Genomic DNA, 14,938 nt, shown 5'->3' with positions numbered 1-14,938 from the left:
CTCTCTCTCTCTCTCTCTCTCTCTCTCTCTCTCTCTCTCTCTCTCTCTCTCTCTCTCTCTCTCTCTCTCTCTCTCTCTCTCTCTCTCTCTCCTTCCCTCCCTCCCTCTGTCTCTCTCCTGCCTCTGCCCCCATCTCCCCTGATAGTCATTGAGGTTAGTGAGGCAGGGAGCCTTGGGCAACCAAGCACATGGTGCATTCATTGCTGGCTCTTACTCAAACCCTGCCCAATGTGGTTGGATCTGTCAGTTTGTGCTGGCACAGCTTTGGGGAACCCAGGGTTCCCCTCAATGGCATGGTGAGGCATTAGTAGATAACTCGAGTGTAAATTCTTTATTAGACATATTATAATGTGCCTTGGTCTTAGTACAAGTGGTTGCTGGCATTTAAAGGCCAAGCACATCTCATCTTTTGCTTTAAGGAGGATGAGCTCAAGTCATTTTTTTTGGTGAAAGATGGCTATTAAAGGGGATTTTGTAGCTTTAGCTGAGATTATTCTGAAGAATGATGTAAGCCCCAATGGAAGGGAACTATCCATCTGTGTTGAACTTACTTGTGTTTTCAGTCTGGATATTAACTTCTGTCATCTTTGTATTGCTTTGTCTTTGATTAGCTTCTTAATAGAATTAGTCATATTTGGTATGTTCTCATTGTTTTTGGGGGAGAAAAAAGACAAGGAGATTTTGATTTTAAAACACACTTCATTTTTTCAGTGCTTGAGTTTCAGACTTTCCAAACAAGCCAAGTATGGGACTTGGCCCTGAGTCATACAAACAATGGAGGGGTGTGTGTGGGGAAGGGGATGGGAAAGAGGAATGAAATTCCATTAAATTTGGAAAAGAATGAAGAAATTCAGTTCTCACAGATCCTGAAAATTCATTTCAGCAAAAATTCATCAAGACTTGTGCAAAACCAAATGGCTTAGACGGGTTATTTTCTTTGATTCAGAAATGAAAGGGACCTTAGGGACCGTCTGGACCAGTCCTTTCATTTTAGATATGAGTAAAGTGGGGACTAGAAAGGTTTAGTGACTTGTCCAAAGTCATTGTAAGAAGCAAAACCAATATTCAAATTCAAGCTTTCAGATTGATTCCAAAGTCAATGTGAATTTATCCAATGGGCCACCTTTTTGAATTTGATATGAAAGGATCCTCATTTTTTTTTAATTTTAATGTCTTATTTATTTGGTTTCAGTACAGGTGGCATACATACACCTATTACATACTTAGTATGGCTCTGGAGTCAGGAGGACCTGAGTTCAAATCCAGCCTCAGATACTTAGTAGTTTTATGTGAACCTGGGCAAGTCATTTAATTCTGTTTGCTTCAGTTTTCCCATCTGTAAAATGAGCTGGAGAAGGAAATGGCAAACCACTTCAGTATCTTTGCCAAGAAACCCCAAAAAGGGGTTATGAAGAGTCAGACATGACCGAAATGACTGAAATGCCCATACAGCTGGTACTGTATTTTTGAAATGCATGTAAACATGAACATCAGAGAAGCTTCCCTGAGTGGAGCAGTATAGGACTGGCCCCACAGAGAATGTTGCAGTAAGCAGACTTTTCTTCTTGGTTTCCCCATAACTCCCCAGGTTTATACCCCCCTTCTCCTTGCTTACTGTCCTTTCCTGAACACCTGGCTTAACCACCTCATCACTAAATGTCCTCCCCCATATCAAGGCCTTTGTTTAGGGCACTGTGTGTCTGGGTACCTTATTGTTTAAGACTTCCTGTTTTTAGTATTGATTTTGAGGTCCCTTACCATCCTCTTTGTCCTGGGGGGAAAACTTTTTGTGCCAGTTGGTGGAAGCTATGACAAAGTTCCAGAAGTTTTGCCTTTTTTACAAAGGGAGATTTTTGCTTTCCACTTTGGTTCAATGTAAGTTACACAGAAGAGAGAGAGAAGATTGAGAGGACATCTTTGTCTTTTTCTTCTATGTGACCTGGGTGAGAATATTTGATTCCATTCCATAAACCTGTCCTTTGGACATTGGGGAATTTTGGTGAAAATCTTTGTTTGATGAGCAAATAGTCTCCTACTTTTGGTAACTAGATTTTACAGTATTTCAAACACTTCCTGGGTTTGCTGACATAACGTGTGGGGGTTATACCCAGGCATTATACTGGGTACTTGTTGCCTCATTGACTCGTATGTTCATTTTGACATCATTATGCAAAATTCTCATTTTTCTACTGGGGGACCTTTGTTCTGTCATGGATAATGACAGTTCCTTGTCTTCTACCATATATTTGTTGCCCAGTCAACCACTGATTGATGATTGATTCTCACCAGTTCATACACCTGAATTTTGGCTTTAAAAGGAGCCACAGGGAGAGACTTTTTATGGCCAGGTGGAGGCTTTACTTTGGGGCTTCTATAAATCCAAAAGATTAAATAATTCCTTGGAGGTGGGGCTCATGGAGGGGTATTTAGACTATGATGGTGTATCTCCAGAAGATATCACCAATGGAAGCACAAAAGATCCAGGTCAGGACAATGATTGGACACATTCACTATAAATGGATAGTCAACCTCCACCATTGGATTATCATTTATTAAATTAAATTTAATAGACATTTATTAAGCCCCATCTATGTGCTAGACGCTGTGCTAAGCACTGAGGACACAAATGCAATTTTTTAAAAGACAATTCCTACCTTCAAAGAATTTATAGTCAAATTGAGGAAACAACATCCAAAAAAGGAAGCTGAAAAGCAAATGGGTGGGGTGAAGCTGAAAAAGAGGGCAAGATGAAGTCTAAATAAGTCCCAAAACAGTGTAGCTCATGGAAAATGGGGAGAAAATTGTGCTGAGTCTCTTTGTAAATAGAGGACATGGAGCCCCAGCCCTGTTCTCCAGGAAGAACAATACTAATGAGATGTGAACACCAGACAGATCCAATCTTGTAGAATGAAGTTTCCCAGTGTGTTTCTTGGGAAAGGAAAGCATGATAATAATTATACTGAACCTGATTTGATATGCTGAATGATTTCTGAAAATGAAGTTTAGGAAGAGATGACTCAACTGTTTGCCCTCATTATATAATTCATGTAGGTGACCCTCTTTGTTTTCAGAGATTTTAAAATTCATCTTAGTTTACTGTAGTATCAGAGCCTAGGAGAATATGGGTCTGTGATGTAATAGAACTATCTTCCAACAGGAGTCTCCCTGTTTATTTCTTCATCTGAAGTTTTATGCTGCTGTCACCAGACTACCTACAACTTCTCCTACTTGAATTGATCTGATATCTCAGGGTATAGATGTTCCCTCCACCTATGAATATTGTAACCCATTCCTGCTTACCCATCCCATGCAAGTCTTATAAGTTTGCTCCATGAAGTTCCACCAAACATTTTGACACATTCCCATGAGACCACCAGTGGAACATATAGGTAGTCTATCCCTCAATCTCACCATGTGACTGTTCCATATTTTTAGACCATAAATTTATTTGATGAATTCCTTGCCCCACTGCTTTACAATTCCTTATTTGTAATGTATCAGCCTTCTCATTCTTACCATGCATCTCCCCATTGCCCTCTGAGTGATAGACATCTTATCTTCAATTCTTGAGACACTATAGTGTTCCATGAATCAAAGTCCAACAATAACATCAGTGGAATGTTTCAATATCAACACTAATATTAGAAGGTGGACCTTTGTTTCTGGCAGATGCTTGGGATGTGTGTCAGGAAACTTAGGAAGCCAAGTACTGTGTATAATCCAAAGACTGTGATAAGCAACATAACCAACATAAGCAAAGATGAGTTATAAAGGAATATATTTACTTAGCTTATAAAGATACAGTTATTGAATAACAGCAAGGATGTATATTGACAGCTTGGAGTTAGTTAAATGGGTCACCAAGAACTTTTTTGAGCTCCCATTTTCTTCATGGGGACCAGGTTGGGGAGATGTTAAAGATATTGTGCAGAGGTTAGGTGACTAGGGTTCACTCAGCTAGTTAGTGTCTGAGCTTGGATTTGAGCTTAGGTTTTCCTGGATTCAGACTCCAACCATTCCACTCTGTCCATTGTGCCATCTAGCTGGCTCTGTACCAGTGCCTGTTACTTGATAAATGTTCAATGAATTAATATTGGTTGATTGACTGACTTAGAAAGAGGACATGGGTTCAAATGTGACTCTTCCACTTTCCATGTGACCTTAGTCAAGTCATTTTCATTCCTGTAGCACCAATGAAATATTCACAGTGCCGAAGGTGCCTGTAACTATGCTGGCATAGTTCTCAATCACAAAATATAACAGACTCTCCATATACAAGACAGAATTAAAACATTTATTCAGGCACCAGAAAACCAAATCCCAGCACCAGAAAGTCAAATCCATCATAGTAGCAAAGAAGTTAATGCACTATAACACAGCAGAGAGCCATACCATCCTTTAGCTTTCCTCAAAATCAACACTCACAAGCCTAGCTGTCTCCCTGGGTGCATCCTCCCTCTACCAAGGTCTAACTGCTCTGACTCCCACCTTCCTATGGGTTCTGCTCTACCCTTCAGCAAGTTCCTCCCACCACAGGCTCCATGTGATTACATTCAGCCTATTAGGGGACAGGGAAGATCTTCAAATTCCCTTAGGCTAATTAAGGGATAGGGAAGATCTTCAAATTCCCAATTCCTATTACAGGCCCTCAAAGTCTTTATAAGTAAAATTAAGGGGTTTAATTAGATCATTTTACATAAGGTACTCTCAGGTCTATGAGTGAGAGGAAACTGCCCAGAATAGATAAATTAGAATTCTATTTCCCCTTCTCCCAAACTTAAATTACTTTTATGCAATTTTAGCTTTTTAACCAGACTCTTAATAGTCTAATTGGTGATGGGTTCCCTCTTAAACTGGCCACTTTCTTTTTAATCTTTCCTTGATAATTCCACATATATAAAAATTATAGCCTTAATCCAAGCTACAACAGTGATATCTTCTGAGGAAAAAAAGTCTTCTGGGTCCCACTGCCCTCTGCGTCTGGTCTGAAAGCATTGCTTTTTCTTGCTAGGTCTGAAAATCCAAAATGGAGTTATTTCTTGCATTCAGTGAAATCTCTCAGAACTAGTTTCTCCATTTCATCTTTTTCCTATAAACCTTTCCATCTAACCTTAGCCAGGTCATACAATCTGACAAACAATTCTATTTTGGGCCAAGATAACAACACTTCTGTTACTCATTATTCCTGCCCTAGGAAGAAAGGAAGGGAAATAAATATTTATTAAGCACCTACTATGTGCTAGGCACTGTGCTAAGTGTTTTACAAATATCTCATTGGATCCTCCCAACAACCTGGGAAATACTAGATGCTATTATTAAACCCTGTTTACAGCTGAAGAAACTGAAGCAGACAGAGGTTTAAGTGACATGCCCAAAGTCACCCAGCTAGTGTGTCTGAGGTCATATTTGAACTCAGGTCTTCCTGACTCTGAGGGGCACCATGGTAGTACAGTGGATAGAGTGCTGGATCTGGATTCAACACCACTCATCTTCCTGAGTTCAAATCTGGCCTCAGACACATATTAGTTGATAAACCTGGGCAAGTCACTGAAACTGTTTGCCTTAGTTTACTCATCTGTAAAATGAACTGGAGAAGGAAATGGCGAACAAACTCCAGTATCCCTGCAGAGAAAACCCCAAATGGAATCACGGAAAAAAGCCACCCCAAAACAACAAAACACAATGACTTAACGACTTCCTGACCCCAGGCCCAGTGTTTAGAGTGCCACCTAGTTCCTGAGGGAGGATTACTCTCAAATTTTTACACATTTAGGAAGTCTCTTTCCCATTCCCCAGTTTAGTATCATCTATCTACAGCTGGAAGGATCCTCAGAGATCATCTAGTCCAACCTTCCTCATTTTACAGGTTAAGGAACTGAGGCCCAGGGAAGTTATGGCACTTATACAAGATCACACAAGTAGTAGGCATCAGAGTAAGTTTGGAGCCCAGGTCCCTGGATCCCACTGGATTCCAGTGCCAATACCCTTTCTACCTGTGACTCCCTACTTGTAAGGGTGAAAGCCTTTTGCATTCATGTATTGTAACCAGTTGTTGGGTTATTCACACCATGCAATTCTGACCTCCTACACATTATTTGGCAAGGTGATGGTGCTATTCCAAATAGTAATCCTGCTTCTGGACTCATCTATGACATGGATGAAAAAATCAACAAGCCAGAGGCTGTGTAGACACCCCCACCTCCTCCTGACTAAGGCTTTGTAATGTGTACCGGAAATCAAGTTCCTCATCAATGTTCTAGTCTCTACAAAACAGAATAGTCTTTCATCCCAAATGTTTACCAACATTTTAGAAGCCACATCAGCCATCTGCAGGCTTCTCTCAGGATAGACAAAACAGTTGCTTGGACCTCAGAAGACACAAACAGTGCAAATCTTGGTTCTTATTTTTCTATTTCTGAGGTGAGTTCATTCTCCTTCTTGGGCATACTCCAGGAAGATTCTGATTCTTATTCTTTCAGGAGAATTACCCAGATGGAGAGAGAATGTTACTGCCTCTGCACAACCTAAAAACTAATAAAAAAAACACTAACCAATTAAATGATGATAAAGCCTCTGAGTCTGTAAAAAGTATTATGCAAATAATGACTAATAGTAATACTGTAAATCTGCAGAGCAAATAAAAGCTGGGCCAATGCAAAATTATAGTAGCTTTTATTTGCATTTCTACAGAACCTATTATTAGTGGATCTTAATATGCTTTACAAGTAATCATTATTAACCCCTATCACAAATAGGAGAAGTAAATAGCATTTTGTTGAGGGAATAAGCAAGAATCCCCTTCTCTCTCATAAATAGCTTGAGGCCTAATTGCCCATGTGCAAATTAAGAACTACTTATGTTGGGGATATTTATGGACTAAGGACTCTCTTTCACTGGGGGTTTTACAAGTCCCCAAAGCTGACTCATGAATTCAAGCCCCGTATTTCTTCTTGTTTTATCTGCTAGCCTGGAGAGTGGTTCAATTCATTCTTTCTCTGTACAGTATCAGAAACTCTAGACACTTAATATACCCAACAGGATCTCACTGGCATGTTAAATTCCATCCCTTTGTCCCCTGGCTGCTGTGTGTAATTTGAAAACAAAAGGCCTTGTTGGCACAGCGGGTTTGGAATGAACCTCCTCAAAGACTAGGCTGATGAAATCAAGTTCTCATGAAAGTGTCTTAAAAAATTATTTTGCAAAGATTTTCAAGGTAGCAACAACAACCTCACTATTCCCTTATGTGTGGGTTTCATTAGTTTCTTAAGCTCACTGTTCAGGGAGGGGCCTTATTTACTTCTTTGTACACCCATGAGCTAGAGCTGAGATAATAATAACTACATTTACATATCATTTTAAAGCCTGCAAAGCATTTCCTATGTATACTTCATCTCATTTGAGCATTATGATGGTCACTGTGAAGTAGGTGCTATGGGGATTGTTAACCCCATTTCATAGATGAGGGAACTGAGGCAAAGAGAAGGACTGTGGTTTGTGGGAGGTCACACAGAGAATTAATGACAAAGCTTGAGCTTTCAGGCTTCCTGACTCTCAGTTCAAAGCTTTATGTTTTTGTATAGTGTCTGTTGTGCTTTGAAACGTGAAGGAATAGGAGGTGTCATAGGAGTGAAATAATAATAATTTATAAGCACTTCATAATGTCCAAAGAGTTTTTACATACTTTATAGAGATGTTGTAAAAATTAAATTATAGAGTCATTATCTTGATGTTTTTTAATCCCCATTTTATGGACTAGGAAATTGAATTTGAGATGCAGCCAATAGAATGTAAGCTCCTTGAGGGCAGAAGCTAAATCACTTTTCTATTTCTATCCCCAGTGCCTTGCCATAGCCTGGTACACAACAGGTATCTAATAAATGCTTGCTGATTGGTAATAAATGGCTAAGGAGGAGAGTCAAACTTGGGTCTTTTCTGACTCCAAATCCAAGTTCTGAACCCCCTCATCATTATGAAACCACTATAACTTCAACCACAGCTCACTTTCTGTAGCCTTTGAGTGCTAAAAGCAATTCTATGAGTTAGGTAATAACTATTGTTTTGTTTTGTTTTGTTTTTGCTTTTTGGAGGACAATGGGGGTTTAATGACTTGCCCAAAGTCACAGGCTAGTTTTTGTGTTACATGTCTGAGGCCAGATTTGTACTCAGGTCCTCCTGACTCCAGGACCGGTGCTCTATTCACTTCGCCACCTAGCTGCCCCTTAGGTAATAACTATTGCTAATATTTATATGATTTTCTACATACATCATCTCATTTGATATGAGATGGGTTCTATTTTACAGATTAGAAAATTAAGTTTCAGGGTGGCTAGGTGGTGCAGTGAGTAATGCGCAGGCCCCAGAGTCAGGAGGACCCAAGTTTGGTTCCAGCCTCAGACACTTAACACCCACAAAAAAACCTAGCCGTGTAACCTTGGGCAAGTTACTTAACCCCAATTGCCCTTCAAAAAAAAAGTTTCAGATTAGTTAAGTGGCTTGCCCAAGGTTATAATGATAGTAGGTGTCAAAGTCAGGATTCAAACGCAAGTCTTTTCATTCTGTCACCCACACTGATAAATGAAAAAAATTTTTTAGCACTGACTATTTGCAAGCCATTGTGTTAATCTCTGGGGATACAAATAGAAAAAAACAACAAGAAGACAGTCCCTGCTCTCAAGGAACTCACATTCTAATAGGGGGAGACATCACATACAGGAGGTTTTATAAACGCCTCTTGTCCCTTAGCATGCAATAGCAAAGTAGATGGAATGTATTAAAGTATTATTATAATATAATATTATATATAATATATTCAAGTATTAAAGTATAAAGTATTTCCGCCAGTATAACCATATCCATTTCTATGTTGAATCATTTGACAGTGCCAAGGACTTTGGCAATGAGAGCTTTCCTTTCTACGTCTTCAGCACATGAAGAGGCAGTTAGTTGCCAGGCCTCATGTCTACAAAGGCTGATTCCCCAGATCATACCTTCAGGGGGTGCCTTGGAAGCAGGGCCCAGTGATCAAAACAGGAAGGGGCTCACTGCTATTCCTGGGATTACCTGCTTAGAGATGGAAATTAGTCAGTGATTTGTTGTTGGTCAAGTCAGAAAATCAGCAAGCACTTATTAAGCACTGACTGTATGCCAGGTATTGATAGAAGCAGTGGGGATACAATAGACAGGAAAAAAGCAGTCCCTTTTCCCAATAAACACCCAATCCAATGGGAAATAATCAAGATGAGGCAGCTAGATAGCAGAACGAATAAAATGCTGGACTTAGCGTCAGGAAGCCCTGACCTGAAATCTTGCCTCAGACATTAGTTTGGTGGCCCTGGATAAGTCATATAGTCTCTCCATCTCAGTTTCTTTGTAGAAAGGGATTAACAATAGTACATATTTTAGAGAGTTTGTTATAAGGATACAATGAGAAAATATATCTATATTATACAATATATATTATAGTGTGTGTGTGTGTTGCTTTTGGCTTTGAGTGATCCCTGACTATATCTAGGAAAAAGCTTCAGATCTTGCCTTGTATTCTTAGGTGCCGCTGGTAGGTATCAGAGAAGGAATTGGGGAAGGTTACTTTATAACTTTATTCGTTGGCCATGTGTCTATGCCAAGAAAGCTGGATGATGTCATAAGAATTATAATTTTTCTTTTTATATCTCCCTTCTCCTCCCAGGCAAAACTGAAGCCGCTATCAAAAATTTCAGCCCACATTATCGTCGCCAATATTCTGTGGCCTTCTGCAATGATGTTCGGAATGAAGTTGAACAGCATAGAGACTTGAGGTCCCAGTTCTTAAAAACCAAGGTAACCTAAGTCTTGGGAAAAATGTTCATAGAATGCTAGGTCTAGGAAGAGTTCCTTGGCTTTCTCATTCATACATCTAGAGTTGCCGTTGAGGAAACTTTCATGTCTCACTGTGTCTCTGAAATAACCAATAACTTGAATAGCAGATAAAATAGGGATTTGTCCTAAAATTGTTTAGAGCCTTGGAAGACAGCAGCATAATCTGTCTGGAAGCTAGAGCATATGATTTCTTGCTGACAGAGTTGCCTATATAAAAAGAAAAATGGCACTCTTCCATTTTCATTATATATATATATTTTTTTTCATTTTGATGGTTTGATATCAGGAAATTTGCATTGCTATGTAGAGTGTTAGTAAAAATGTCAAGGTTTCAGTGCCTCAACACTATTAGGATTTTCATTTTGGTGATAGATTCCCCTGGGTTTCTGTTTCAATTCCTTGAATACAAATAGACTATATGCCCTTTCTCCCTTTTTCATTTATATTCATAACCCATGACCATAAACGCTTATTGAGTCTTGTTTTGATGGAGAATTTCAGCTAGGCTGACATCCCTAGAGACTGATTGATGTCCTTATAGAGTTATAAGGTTCAGCTTCTGCCTTGGATGTGGGGGCTCCTTCCTCCGAAGGAGAATGAAGGGGCATCTCCTTTGACCCTATCATGAGTCCAAAAAGGATATTGTTTAATATGTAGTTAATAAATAATAGTTGGTAAAGTAATGAGAGCCTTTAAACATTAAAACTAGGGAGGGGAAGAGGATTTTCTCCCCAAGAGATATTTAAAGTAGGATTACATGTCAGTTATTTAGAATGGTTTAGATAAAAATTCTGCTTAGAGGTAAAGGGATGGATTGGATAACTTGTGGCTCAGTGGAAAGAATGCTGGATTTGGAGTCAGAGAACCTAGGTCTGATTCCCTACTTTGCTGCTTCTCACCAGTGAGACCTTGTTTAAGTCACTTCATTTCTTTAGGCCTCAGTTTCCTTGATTGTAAAATGAGGGATTTAGACCAGATGATCTCTGGGTTCACTTTCAGCCCTAAATCTATGATCCTGTGATACAAGACTTAAATAAAACTGTAACATAATATGTAAAAGACAGTAGACTCATCATTTTTTGTAAGATGATGAATTAGAAAAAATAGTGAAGGGGTAGGAATCTCCCTGAGTATCTATAGAAGAGACATAATGTGTATAGTTAAATAAAGAGGGGGGTCAACTGGAAATCTGTCTGTTTTCTCAGTCAATATGACTTCTTAATACAATACAGGGCAAAGAGAACAGGTAAATAGTGAATAATCAGGATTGGGGTGGGGGAAAGGGGAGAGAGAGAAGGAGGGAGGGAAGGAAAGAGAAAGGGGGAGAGAGAGAGAAGGAGGGAGGGAGGGAGAGAGAGAGAGAGAGAGAGAGAGAGAGAGAGAGAGAGAGAGAGAGAGAGAGAGAGAGAGAGAGAGAGAGAGAGAGAGAGAATATGATTTCTCTTAAGATTCCTGTTTATGTTGAGTCTAGGTTTAATTCGTAAAGAAATGAGTCCTCTATTCACAAGAGCTAATTATAACCTCCTAGTAATCAAAGAGATGTAAATTAAAACAACATTGGGGTACCACCTCACACTCACACCTCATACTACTTGTGTATTTGTGAAGAAACAGTTACACAATTCATTGCTTTTGAAATTGCAAACTTAAAAAGTCCTTTTTTGGAAAGCTATCCATCAATGAACATTTATAAGCACCTACTATGTGCAAACATTTTCCTAGGTGCTGTGAATACAAATACAAAGAATGAAACAGTGCCTACTGGCAGCTAAGAAGTATGCAATAAAAACTCAAAAAAACCAAACCCTCAAAACCATATCCTTTGATCCAGTAGTTCCATTGTCCAGAATATGCCTTGGAAGTGTTATAAAAAAGTTAAAAAAGGAGCTATCTATTAATGATTTTCATAGCAACATTATTTATAATTGTGAAAAATTGGAGACAGTAGTGAATGGGAAGGAATTGATAAATAAAGAATCTAGATGGAGATTTAGAGGGAGTGACTCAAAAGCTGTTATTATATAGTTTATATGTTGAAATTCTTTTATTTAAATATAAATAGCTGCAAAGTGTTTCTTTACCTATATTTATTAATAATATGAAGCTTATGATGAATCAATAAAAAAAGAACTAATTATATTAATTCTCTTTTAGCCACCTTCGGATACAGAGACAGTCTTGTATGAAGGAGAGCTGTCCCATTTTGCAGATGACCTAAAGAAATGGAAAGACAGATATATTGTGGTTAAAAATGATTTTACAGTGGAGAGCTATGAGAACAAAGAGGTAAAACTTTTTACCACCAATTTTTTGATGTCTTCTTGGACAGTGATTGGATGAGTCAGGATGCCCATTCCTTCCTGATTCATTCAGTGAAGTTCATCTTTCTCAGATAATTCTTGCATTGTACCCCATAGATCAATTAATTAAGACTCTGTTGGGAAAGGGAAATTGAACTCCAAAATTGCTTCCATTCAGATTTGTAAATGACAGGAGTGCTGTAGCAAATTCCCTTCCCATGGAGATAATCTTGAGGAAAACTGACTTCAGTGTTTTTTAGCAGTAGATAACTAAGCATTCCTATAGGTTATGGGAAATAACTTCCACCTGCCTCCATTAGCTGATGTAGAGGGAAAGAGGAAAGTAAAGTGTATATGAAGGGCGTGAGTGGTAGTAGTGAGTGTGCCTAGATCTGAGCTACATCCTCCTTTCTAATGCCAGGCCAGCCTCAGGCTCTGTCACATTGAGCACCAGTCTTTGATAACCTTGCCCATCTTCTTCATTTCTGCCTTAGAGTTCTGGTTCTGTATCCTCTTAGGCATCTAATGCAATGAGAGACCCAGGGGACTGTGATAGAGTGGGGGAAAAAAGGATTGGATTAAGAGTGAGAGGATCTGCTTTCAAATTCTGACTCTGCTCTTTACTTTCTGTTTGACCTTGGGAAAGTCACTTAACCTTTCTTTGCCTCAGTTTCCTCATCTATAAATTGTGTGTATGTGTGTGTGTGTGTGTGGGGGGGGAATGTTGACCTGGATCAGGGGTTCTTAGCCTTTTTTATTTCATAGACACCGTTGGCAATGTCTGGTGAAACTAATGAACCCCTTTTCAGAGTCATGGTTTTAAATGCATAAAATAGAATACAAAGATTTACAAAGGAAACCAATTGTATTAAAATAGTTATCAAAATATTTTTAAAAAACAAGTTCACATATCCCAGGTTAAGAACGCTTAGACTAGATGATCTTTAATGGGCTCTGTACCTTTGAAATCCTTTGATACTATATATTAATGTTTATGTTTATATTTATATATGGATATATATGATATATATATAAATTTATATACATGTAAATATATATTTATACTTATGTTTAGAAACTCAAAAGTCAACTCTTCCTTCCCTTCTTCCTTTTTCTTCCCTGCCCTTCCTTCCCTCTCTTCCCTTTCCTTCTTCCTATGCTCCCTATAGATTTTTTTTACTTAAAATGTTCTTTCTGCTTCCATTTATATGTTTATAAAATCTGTTCATGGTGAGGGGAAGTGTACGTTTTTCATTATTCCAGTTTTATGAATAAGGAAATGAAAGCACAGAGAAGGTAATAGCTTATCCCAATTCATACAAAGGCAAGATCAGATCTACAACTCAAGTCTCAGTATAGTATTGGTTAGGAAATATCCGCAAAGCAGACCAGACAAGTACCCATCATGCCAAGCCATTAGGCATTGAATGTTCAGGGCTGATAGGACAATGGGATTCTGCTCCCATAATCTCTATTCTCTAATTCTATTGGAGAATGGAAATAAAACTCACAGTCCCACCAATAAATTCCCAAATGACTTCTGGTGTAGAGCTGTGCCTAGTCAAGACTCATTACACTAGACTCTGTCTCTGCCCATCTGTCCAAGTCATTTACGACTTGATTCAACACATGACTGACTCTCTGAAGCAAATTAACAGCAAGGGCATACTGTAAAACTCAGGTACCATCTGCTCCACACAGTTTAGTGTTTTCTCAGGATGGCCCCTACATTTAGCACTAGTTGGTTTCATGTTGATCTTGGCCTCGGTGTCTACAAACAACCATAGCCATTTTTTAAAGCTGCCCTTCCATGTGAAATTGAACTGGTGAGGTATTTTCTCCTGTTTGTTCATCATTCTCAGAATGTTCAGGTGGTTTGGGTGTGGTGATTACTAGGTGTGGTAATGATTACTGCTTTGACTGTGGGAGTGGTGCTAAAAAAGCAAAGTTTATTTCAGAGTCCTGCATCTTCTTAGATCATGTACCATTTTAGAACATATTCTGAATAATATTTGTATGATGCTTTTGGTTTGTATTGTAATTTTCTCCATATGTACTTTGGACTTAACATGTTGCCCATTGTGGTTCAGGGGTCCTACTTTCAGTCTAGGCCAGTGATCTAGGTGAGAATAACTGACGTTTATAAAGTGCTTTAGGATTTCTAAAGCACTTTAAATACATTATTTTATTTGATCCTTCCAACAATCCTACTACATAAGCTTTATAGCTATTATCTCCATTTTACAGATAAAAAAAATAAAGAGGATTCAGAGAAGTTAAGTCTCTTGCTTAGGGTCACACAGCTAGGGCATGTCAGATAGGATTCAATCCCAGGTCTTCCTGACTTTAATTCCATCACTTGGTTGACCATGCTTTGCTGTTACTGAGCAGGTAGCAAGAAGGCAGCTGAATAGAGTGCAGGACTTGAAGTCAGGGAGAACTGAGTTCAAATTCGACCTTAGACATTTACTAGCTGTTGACCCTGGGTAAGTCATTTAACCTCTGACTCCCTCAGTTTCTTCAACTGTAAAATGGGGATAATAATAGCATGGAGATCCCAAGGTTGTTGAAATGAATGAATGAATCATATTTGTAAAGCACTTTGTAAACCTCAAAGCACAATATAAAAGTGCACTGTTATTAATATCATTTAAGCTGATAATGTTCTATCCTTCCTTGATTTTTCCTAGAGCAAATTTTCAGCATCATTGTACGCAATCACACTCAACCTTGCATCATGCTTATTTGTATACATGTTGCATCTGACCTAGTAGTCTGAATAT

The 14,938-nt window shown here is 38.7% G+C and overlaps 1 protein-coding gene across 1 annotated transcript in view; it reads left to right on the top strand.

Annotated features, from left to right (window-relative positions):
• Window positions 1–14,938, top strand: part of NIBAN1 (niban apoptosis regulator 1) — a 213,657-nt gene that overhangs the window by 71,423 nt on the left and 127,296 nt on the right. Inside the window, exons 2-3 of the mRNA XM_069074417.1 lie at window positions 9,686–9,816; window positions 12,010–12,141. Of these exons, the coding sequence (XP_068930518.1) occupies window positions 9,686–9,816; window positions 12,010–12,141 (263 nt within the window). The remainder of the gene's footprint in view (window positions 1–9,685; window positions 9,817–12,009; window positions 12,142–14,938) is intronic.

This window comes from Petaurus breviceps, unplaced genomic scaffold, assembly GCF_028583685.1.
Source record: "Petaurus breviceps papuanus isolate PSGF00001 unplaced genomic scaffold, PetGlider_PUasm1.0 90895, whole genome shotgun sequence".
NCBI classification, from domain to species: Eukaryota; Metazoa; Chordata; class Mammalia; order Diprotodontia; family Petauridae; genus Petaurus; species Petaurus breviceps.
The sequence above is the reverse complement of the archived record's forward strand: the minus strand, read 5'-3'. Positions and strand labels throughout refer to the sequence as shown.